This window comes from Pholcus phalangioides, unplaced genomic scaffold, assembly GCF_987345545.1.
Source record: "Pholcus phalangioides strain wild (caught in Gottingen) unplaced genomic scaffold, Ppha-v1.0 ptg000001l_1, whole genome shotgun sequence".
NCBI lineage: Eukaryota > Metazoa > Arthropoda > Arachnida > Araneae > Pholcidae > Pholcus > Pholcus phalangioides.
In genome coordinates, this window is record NW_028301594.1 from 21,220,224 (window position 1) to 21,230,180 (window position 9,957).

General features: G+C 33.1%; 1 protein-coding gene across 3 annotated transcripts; it reads right to left on the reverse strand.

The window, feature by feature from the left end:
* Window positions 1–1,053: 1,053 nt before the first annotated feature.
* LOC149090050 (uncharacterized) lies at window positions 1,054–8,840 on the reverse strand. Of its 3 annotated transcripts, none has more exons than XM_089232028.1 (5): window positions 8,532–8,840; window positions 4,974–5,138; window positions 3,690–3,860; window positions 1,651–1,718; window positions 1,054–1,240 (listed from the first exon to the last, which is right to left on the reverse strand). In XM_089232028.1, the coding sequence occupies exons 1-4, from the start codon at window positions 8,817–8,819 to the stop codon at window positions 1,662–1,664; spliced, it is 681 nt and encodes a 226-aa protein (XP_089088154.1). In that variant the 5' UTR covers window positions 8,820–8,840; the 3' UTR covers window positions 1,054–1,240; window positions 1,651–1,661. The 3 variants fall into 3 exon arrangements, with proteins under 3 accessions (XP_089088154.1, XP_089088153.1, XP_089088155.1); XM_089232027.1 differs by having other exon boundaries at window positions 3,516–3,860; XM_089232029.1 differs by lacking the exon at window positions 1,054–1,240 and having other exon boundaries at window positions 1,554–1,718.
* Between the last annotated feature and the right edge of the window lie 1,117 nt (window positions 8,841–9,957).

Sequence of the window (9,957 nt, forward strand, 5' to 3'; positions counted from 1 at the left end):
CTTTTTTGGGCTCCAGTTTTCGTATGAAGTCAGCGATTTCAAAGATGTTGGTGGGGGACATATGGTCTGGGGTGCTCTGAAGATAATGGTGGATGAAGGAGGAACATCTGCGACGATTGTTTCGTGACGTAGTAAGTGGTTGCACCCGATTGGGTGAAAATTGGGCTTCAAAGGCGTCGGCGAAAGTTTCGGCAATGACGTCATCGTCGAAAATGAGAGAATCGTCTTTTTTAAGTTTGGTTACCCTGGGTACCCGGGGCTGACAGATTCGCCAGGCCTTCCAAAGAACGTGCGTCTAGAGCCTGCGGTAGACCTAGAACTCCTTAGGTAGACCTAAGACGCCTTCATATACGAGCGGAATCATCAGGCATTCTGGTCCTCGCCGAAGGGTTGCTGCACGAAATCGTCGCTTCGGAAATGACCGCCAAACAGAGGGGAAAAAAAATCGCGTCGGTAAATCAGGCATAGCAACCTAACAGAATTCCCCTCGCGCTAAAAATGCTTGGCAAAAGCGTATGGAAAATACAATTTGTGGGAGAAACGAGGAATTTCAAGGAACGGATTAACTATGGGAAATAATCCACGTTTCACGAAATTATTGGTAAACAACAGGTTGAATTCGTAACAGTTCGTGTGATGACGATCGTGATTAATCTTAAACACAAAAGTATATAGCAAAAAAAAAAAAAATTCTTAACTTTTTTTTCAGTTTTTTTAGTGAAAATAAAATATTCCTATATATCCCTTACCCCGATCCTTAATTTCAGGATAAAAGTGGCATACAAAAATATATATATAGTCAATTTAGATTACATTAAGAAAATTTCTTCTGGATATTAAATGATTGTGTGAAGTTAAGGATTTGATAAACTACTGCCTCTAGATATTGGAAATTTAGTAAAAACATTCTTAAATATTTTAGGAGCATTTATTTTATCAGAATTTTCTTCAGTAAATTACAAATTCTGAATAGCACACACAGGTTCAATAATGTAAATTGACGAGCTCAATTAGTGAATAAATTTATTTATTAAAAAAATATTCAAACATAATGTACATAACTGATGAAAGCAAGATTTTACAAATATCATTCACAATTTCACATATTTTTCTACACCATGTAATCAATTATTACGCTGCTTTAGAGTACCAGTAAACTTTGGGAATTACAAAAAAAATATGCTTAAATAATAGAAATATAGTTCTTTTCTTGAAACTGTGTGACCCAACAGCAATTAATCTGGAAAAAAAATATATATATACATATTCAAAAGCAATACTTTAAGAGAGCCAAGATAAAAACTCTACTGAAAATTGAAAATTACAATTATGGCAAAAAAATAGTCTACGCGTACAATGGTAAATACCCATATTTTGTTATCTTTGACCCCAGTAATAGGTCAATACAGGGGCGCAACAAAATACTTTGTCCCCCGGGCAAGCCAGAATTTTGGTACCCCCTTGCATGTAGAAACAGTTAAAGGGTGAATTCTGCACCCCTTCTGGTCCAGCGCCTGGGGCACCAGACCCACATGCCCCCCCCCCCCCCCGGTTGCAGCCATGGGCCAATAACAAGCTAATCTTAAAATCCTAATAAATGTATAAAAACATCACAACATCAGGATAGATAATCACCAATAAAATACACACATTGATTCCTTTTAATAAATACATTTGTCTGTAGCTAGTATCCTCCGAACCAAGCTTTCTCTCCTCATCTAAAAAGTAAACAAATAAGCAATGACGAGTAAAAATGAAACACAAACTTTTCTTAAAAATATAAAGACACTGAGGCATAATGTAAGTGCATAATGTAATTTTTTCTGACACAACACGGTAATTCATTGTGTACAATAAATAGATGGCGATACGTGTAGCAAACTATTTTCAGAATTTTACCATTACTCATCCAATAATTTAAAAGAATAATATAGAAATTGCAGGTGACTAAAAGATGAAAAAGACAAATTTATGTGAAGATATTCAGATAAATTTCACTTAGTTTTAGAATCTTTCAAATTTCTTGTATTCAGAGGAATGAATGTGTGAAATGATGTTGGCAGAGTGATAAATAGTTACACCTGCTCACTCACTAAAGTGGGGGAGCCTATTTTATAACTTCAGTACCTGGATTGAGTATATATATAGCTTAGTTACCATATAGCAGGTATTATATTTCTTAAGATAGTTTACTAGACCCAATAATTAAAAATCTGTCTTTCATTATATATTGGTCATATCAACAAAATATGACAAAAATATTTAAAAAAAAAAAGTTATCCATATATAGGAGACAGGCATTTGATAAAAACACTCCTCTTTTTTCCCGAGAATGAACCTAGTTAGTTTCTGAATTAATTTACCATTCTAACTGATTTAAAAGGAGATTCAAGTGATGGCTATATTCCTGAAAGGATGACGTCACTCTCTGCTACCATGGAGTTTTTCTTTTCTTTTCTATCTGGCTGTTGTGAAGATGCATTTTTTTTTTTTTTTGTTTTTGGAAAGAGAAAATTCAACTGCCTTTGTGGGGAATCTAATGCCCTAGACCACAAAAGCAAAAAAAAAATATTAAAAAAACCTTTGTATTGTAGCGGAGAGTGACATCATCCTTGCATGTCACCATCTAGTGGCAGCAGTTGTGAGCTTTGGCCTGAATTGTGTCCGACTGTCCATGCATGGTCCCGTTCAATGCACATGAGCCCCAAGGAAAGATGGAGATATTCTTTGCCTCTGTAGTCTAGTGCGTTCACCAGGAAAGTAAAAGGACGTGGGTTCGATTCCCTGCAAAGGCAGTTGAATTTTCTCTTTCCAAAACAAAATTCATCTTCTCAACTGCCAGTTGTTAAAAAAAAAACACCTGCATATGGCTACATTCTTTGCAACCCTCTGAACACTAAATTTGATAGGTGGCAGCTGGTATTGCAGAACTTGAACCAATCCTTCCCAAATGTCACGATTGGGGGGAAAAAAAAGCTGGGAAAATTTTCATTTGACTATAAACTATTGATAAAAAATATTTAAAATTGTAAAAAAAAAATAAACATGAAAGTACACTGGCCCAAAAATATAAATTACAGAAAAAAATCTGTTTTAAGAGAGAAAGTTATTTTTACTTTGAAAAATGGGGTGGTGACAGCCAAGAGAGGGCATTTCTTTAACAGATGAAAATTTGTTTCAAAAATCTATTGGTGAAATTAAAAATGGCGTGGTGGCTTCTTAGAAACTCGAATACAAATATAAAGTGATGGACAAAAAAAAGTATGGTGTCATATATACTTGATGTGAATTTCTGCAGACACAATTCGGGTCAATTTCATGAGAAGCACCCATACACTTTAAATGTAGGTGCACCATTTCTTTCATAACTGCTGTAAAATTATTCATATCAAGCAATTATTTCTGGGAGGAATCCACATTGTTCATGGGGGGGGGGGGTGGATTACTTGCAACAGAAGAGCATCTACAACATTCTAAACATGCCACAATGTCCAACTCATAACCACAATATCTACCTGAATGCTTGCAACTTTGCGATTAATAGTGCTGTATGAGGGAGCAGGATACCCAGTTGACCTCAAGTAATTGTAGCCATGCTTGCCTAAAGCAAAACGTAATTTTAAGCCGCGAACAATCTCTGCACTAGACCACTGGGAAATGGACTTATGGTTTTGCCCCAAGACACTAACTTGCTCTGATGACAAGAATGTTCCCACTTTGTTGTTTATGCACTCCAGATTTTGCCTTAATTTTTCATTTTCCTCTTGCAACTGCCTAATCTGAGCTTGAAGGTCTTCTGGGTTTTTTGAGGTTGATGGTGCTACCTCCTTAATAGGTTCCCTAGTAATGCTTTCAAAATGCTGTAAAAGAAAGAAAAGAAAACATTATTCTAGAAAAGTGAAATTAATAGACCCAATAAATAGTTTAATAGGGCTGAAGTTGTTTTATAAAATGTTTGTGTTTCTGAAATTAAATAAATGGTGTGAAGGTTTGCATTCATATTTCATTCGCCACAGCCATTTGTGCAAGAGAATGCAATTCTTTAATAACTGTATCCCGATTATATTTAGTATTATACAAATTAGCAGCACCAAAAAAGTAAGAACTGTTAATTTTTGGCCATAAACCTTACTGAATGAAACAGTTAACTAGTGTATTTTCTGGCTTTATAATGACTAGAGCCCGGATTATACGCACTAAACAAGTGGCAAAATATGCTCTAAAAATATGCAAATATGCACTTAAAAATTCAAAAAATATGCACTTAAAATGCAAAAAATATACACTTAAAATGCAAAAAATATGCACACACACATTTAAAAATGCAAAAATTTGTACTTAAAATACCAAAATGTGCATCAAACACCTCAGAATATGCATTAGAAATCTTGAAAAGTCAAAAATTCCGAAATATGTATTAAAAAAATGAGAAAATCATGCAAAAAATAAGCTGATGCGTTTGTAAAATGCATCTTTTCTATTTCTTAGTGCATATATGTATTTACTTACAAAAAATACCCCCTCTTATGACTACATATATTGCATATGCAAATATCTTCATATTTTTACTGAAGCATTTTTTTAATTTTCAGTTTGTTGTAGCTGCTCAATAACGAAAATAGCATTAACCAAAGAATTTCGACACTATTTCTAAAAAAATTTAACACTTTGACATATCTCTAGAAATAGCCTTTACAATAAAACGGTTAATATTATTCGTAAAATACTTCATAAATTTCACCTGCGGGGTGAAAAAAAAACCCCAAAAAATTAATTAAAAAAATTGAGTGAGCTTAAACAAACCTTCAAAAATATGCACTTATTCTGAAAATTCTTTGATTTTATGCATTTATATGCATTAATGCTAAAAAAGGCCAAAATATGCAAATGCATATGCACATATGCATTTGCATATAATCCGAGCTCTAATAATGACAATTGAGAAAATAAGGTTATTTGAGAATATCACATACATAATCATCACTCAGAACTTTTGGAAGGCCTATATTCTTCTTCCGTTGAGGAGTAAGAAGTTTCGGTGGGTTAGGAACCTGGAACAAGGTTGGCACAGCAGTTTGCTTTAACTTCTTGCAGCCATCTTGCCTTTTCAACTCATACTGGTTTTCTTCAAAATGTACCTAATTTAAAAAGGGACAATAACGAAAAATTACCACACAGCTTTTTTTATACCTTAATTCAAAGTAATGTCAGGTAAGTGCATATTGCATCACACATAAGAATGATAAAACAGCATAACATACATATTTTTAAGTGATTAATATGGTACAAATATTAACGTCCAAAACAGTCAAAATTCCTTTTAAGGGATACACATCTGTTTTTCAAAGATGAAAAATTCTGCCCCAATTTCTCAGAATAGGAATTGAAATCTTCATTAACCATCATAACTAATCTCTAAATACTGGACACTCATGGAATTCTTAATACCTATCCTTAAAGTATTTTCTTCAATTACAGTAATGGGGATGTCTGAATCTGCTCTAAAATAACGCATCTGAATTTCCAGTAAACATAGTAAATAGCCTATTGATATCCTAACAGGATCTAAGAAGAAACCTAATCTAAAAGGATGCAAGCACCTTTACTTTATCACTAACAAACGTTGCATAGATTTGGACCTCCCGCAGTCTTCCGTACTCTTCCACGAAGCTGGGCTAGAAGAGATCTCATCAAAAGGATAAGTCCAGTGGCAAATTTCTGGTGCTCATTCACTAACAAAACAGTGTAGACTTGACCCTTCCGCTTACAAAATTGCCTAGATGTGTATTGAGTGAGCTGTGTAATATACAGCTTTTCTATGAACTTGTGAAAAAGAGCTTGAGATGGACGATCTGACTGAAATCTGTAATCCCTATAAAACACTCCCTACTAATCCCTGCCATTCACAATACTTGCTCATGAGTCTTTTTCTTCATTTAGTTAAAGGAAAAAACAGTTACTTGTAGCAGGACTTGACAAATCCCACCAGGGCGCCATGGCGATGAAATGCCATTACAGATTTTATAAAGTAAATCATGTGATAAGTAAATTTGAGTCTTTTTATTTCAAGGCAGCATGTGTCTCTTAAAGTAGGAAAAAGATATAGAAAGTTGAAAAAAAAAAAAACATTATTCATTACCATTTTATTTGAGATTAAGATCACCCTTGGCTCCTAAGAAGTTTGACTGGCATTAATTTTTTTTCCCTCTTGATTTGTCAAACCCTGACTTACATTTTTTTTGTTTGTTTACATTTTATATTTCGTATATCATTGAATCTATTGTGTACTTTTGTTTTACACATTACCAGTTTATTATTACTTCCATAATTTTTTTCATGCATGGTTATTTGTTTCTTGTTCAACGAAATTATCCTTTAATTAATCAAATTAGCAGTACATCTAAATGGTATGAACAGAGTTTTTGGAACATAACCAAGGTTGTGTGATGATAAAGGAAAAATATTAATGGAGATGTATTCCACATACTAGAAAGATAGGATGCAACAGTTCATATCTTTATCTTTAGTATATATTATCAGTGTGCTTACAATCTGGTCAATGAACTTAAAACCATTTTCTTGAAATGGGGAAAATTCCACAGATGAATAATTATAATAATACCACTTAAAACAATGGAGGCAGCACAAAATTTATATTGACGTGCAGTGTTTTGTGTGATTTGTTGTGAATTTGTGTATTGTGATAACGGACATCAGAAATAAGTGGATGAAAAAAAAACTGATTTTCAAAAAGGTTTTTCTTGCTATCATTATAACGTGTTCCGCAATTGCATATCTATGCAATGAGATATGGTGGTGACAATTGACGAAACTTCGTCTACTGAAAATTATGCACACATTGTTGAGCTTAATACTCATTTAAAAAAGTAATTGTTACGCATCTTTTGTATCACACTTACCAGAAAATCTGTTCATGCTAATGTCAATGTAAAAAAATATTAACATTTATAATGCGTTTTGACGGTTATAATGTCAATTTCTATCTTTTTATCTTTCTCATAGTAATTGCTAATTTGCCTCAAATATTACTCTCAGAACATATTAAATAGATAACAGACTGCAAAATAAATTCAATTGAATTTTTACCTCATCAGTTTTTTAATCTATGGCTTTTTTTAATTTGCTGAGCATCCAGTGTTTGAAGCGGCAGGCTTTTCAAAGCATTAAAGGGATAAATAAAAGTAAAATAGCAATATAAAAAAACAGTACGTTTTGAAGTTATTTTCATGTGTCTGTATGGTGTTGGGTCTGAGAAAAAAATGTCAACATTTCTGCTTCACAAGACTTAAAGGCATTTTTCTCAAATTGGTTACTGGCGAATGATTTGACATTGTTATGCAATTTTTCACACTTACTAAGCTATTATAGGGATATAGATAGAATTTTTGAGATTCATTGAAAATTTTAAAAATGTTTAAATTTAAGAAAAATTATAAAAATGTCTAAAATTTAAGAAAAATTATAGAAATGTCTAAAATTAAAAAAAAATAGAAATTTTAAATTCCGAATTTGAAAAAATTACTTTCCATCATACTTTCTTGAAACCCCAAAGAAATTGGAATGTATTATTCTTGAGAAAGAAGAAAAAACCAGTTTTTGCATGGGCAAAATTTAATCCATGAGGTGTTTGTTTCAAAACTCATGCATGTAGTGCGAGTGAAAAAATTAAAAACCTTTTTCCAAGCAAGATAATGATTTAAGCTGAACATGCAATTAATTTTAAAACAGTAAGATTAAATTAATTCTTTGTAATTAATTTGCAAAGTAGTCACTGCATGTGCCTTGCAGGAAAGAGAGAGTGCTCACCAGTCCAGTAACACAAACTAATGATACCAATCACAATTTTGTAGTCTGTTAAAAGAATTATGGGGGACAGAAAATGAAATCAATTGAAATACGACGTCTATCACATTAATTTTTAATCCCATTAAATTTGATTTTCAGTGAAGATACAATTTTAGCTAATTACTCCCAATCTGCAAGCGATAAGTCGCCAAACCAGCAGAGCTCACTACAGCAAGCAAGGATGATTGAAGAACCGATTTCCAACTGATTTGAAATCACCTTGTTCTCTTAGTTGAAAATGCCAAAATTAAAACATTTCTATTTTCCACAGAAATATCGCATGAAATTTTGCCTCAAAACATAACAAAATAAGTTAAAATTCACTATAACAGTAATTCGTGGTAGTAGCGATAAATCGCCAAACTAAGAGCCGAGAAAGTGAGCATTCCACGATAAATTCATAAATAATTTGAATTTAAATTAGTTCTCTTGGTCAAAATTATGTACCTATGCATCTTTTCTCTTAAATCAAGCGGAACAAAAAACCGGGAAAATGATTGAAAATCATTTTTTTATATCGAAACACAACACGTGGGCAATGGCGCCAAATATCGTCTGCTACCTCCAAACGATTTATTTTTTCATATAGTTCTCATTTAAAATCATTATCACAAATACGATTTTGAAAAAATAAAATTCACACAGAATAATTAAATTTAACTCACTTCACACAGGCGAGCTCCGTTTCCTGGTATGAAATCGTCTCTCCTGGAGTTCACGATCCACTTCGCGCGTCGTTCTTTTTCCGCCGGAAATCTAAACATTCTAAAACCTTTTTTGTCGGAATTGGAACACTTTGGAGCCGAACAAGGCATTTCTGAAGTTATTTCACGAAAAAAATCGATAAAAACAACTAAAAACACAATAAATTTAACTAATATATAGGAGCGTTGAAAGGACCCTACAATGCGATGATAGTAAGCAGTGCTACAAAAAGGACCAGAATGCCGCATGCGCCAGCCTGTGTATTAAGGAGTTCTAGGTAGACCCAAAACCAGCAACCAATCAAAAAGCAGCATTTTATGACGTCAGTAAATAGGGAGTGGAGAAGGTTTTTTCCTCTCATCTTCACTAGAGCTTGATCGCAGGATATGATCTTGGTTATTTGGCACGATTGTTGATTGACGCCAACATACTTGGCGACGTTTAATGATAGATATGCTTAATTTTACAAATGTTTTATAACCGCAATTAGTACAGTGAATTTTACAAATGTTTTATAACCGCAATTAGTACAGTGGTTAGAGCGTAAGGCCGGCGTTACACTATAAAAGTTTGATAAAATTTTCTTTTATAAAACTTGGCAAAGATCTTTTATAAATTTTGTATTCAATTTTTTTTTTTTAATTTATTTTATAAAGGAAATGGACCACATTACACTATATAAAAGATTTATATGAAATTGTTTTTGCAAAAGTTTTCGTCCGTTTGTCAGTCTTCGTTAGGCTGGTATTACACTATAAAACTTTGATTAAAATTCTTTCATAAAACTTGAAAAATGCAACCAATAAACACATCTGTTACATTCGAGCGAATTTAACTGATCCGCCTATTGGTTGCATTTTTGAAGTTTTATAAACGAACTTTTATCAAACTTTTATAGTGTAATCCCGGCCTTAGTCTTGTGCTGTTGCTAGTAGTAGTTATGGATGAAGAAATTTTTTTACCATTTGCTATAGGAAATTTATCATTTGCAACCTCTGTAATGGCCTCGGTTTTAAAAAACATGAAACTTATGTGGATGATTGTATTGGATGGAGTAATTTGCGGAAGAAGCTAATTATTTTGATGCATTACATCTTTAGCTAGGAACGCAACTTAATGAATAATGGATATGTCAGTTTATGAAGAAGTTGAGGAATACAACGCTCAGAGTAAAAGTTTAGCGACTAAATTGCCCGTGTTTCATCATATTAATAATTTCATCATATTAATAGTTTCATCATAAATACATTGCGTCTTATATGTAACGGTAAAATCCCAAAGACTCGGGTTTTACCAAAGCAAGTTGGTGAAAGTCCAAAAAACGCTTGTAAACGTTTTCATTTCGGATTTTTACCAAGTCAAAGTCCGTTTTAAATAAATCAGTTG

Excerpts from the sequence above, each read along its gene's own strand:
- LOC149090050 (XM_089232027.1), bottom strand. The coding sequence starts at position 8,819 with ATGCGGCATTCTGGTCCTTTTTGTAGCACTGCTTACTATCATCGCATT. Across the intron at positions 5,139-8,531 it reads ACGGAGCTCGCCTGTGTGAA|GTACATTTTGAAGAAAACCA; the intron begins GTGAGTTAAATT and ends TTTTTAAATTAG. Across the intron at positions 1,719-3,515 it reads GCAAAGTTGCAAGCATTCAG|ATGAGGAGAGAAAGCTTGGT; the intron begins GTAGATATTGTG and ends TTTACTTTTTAG.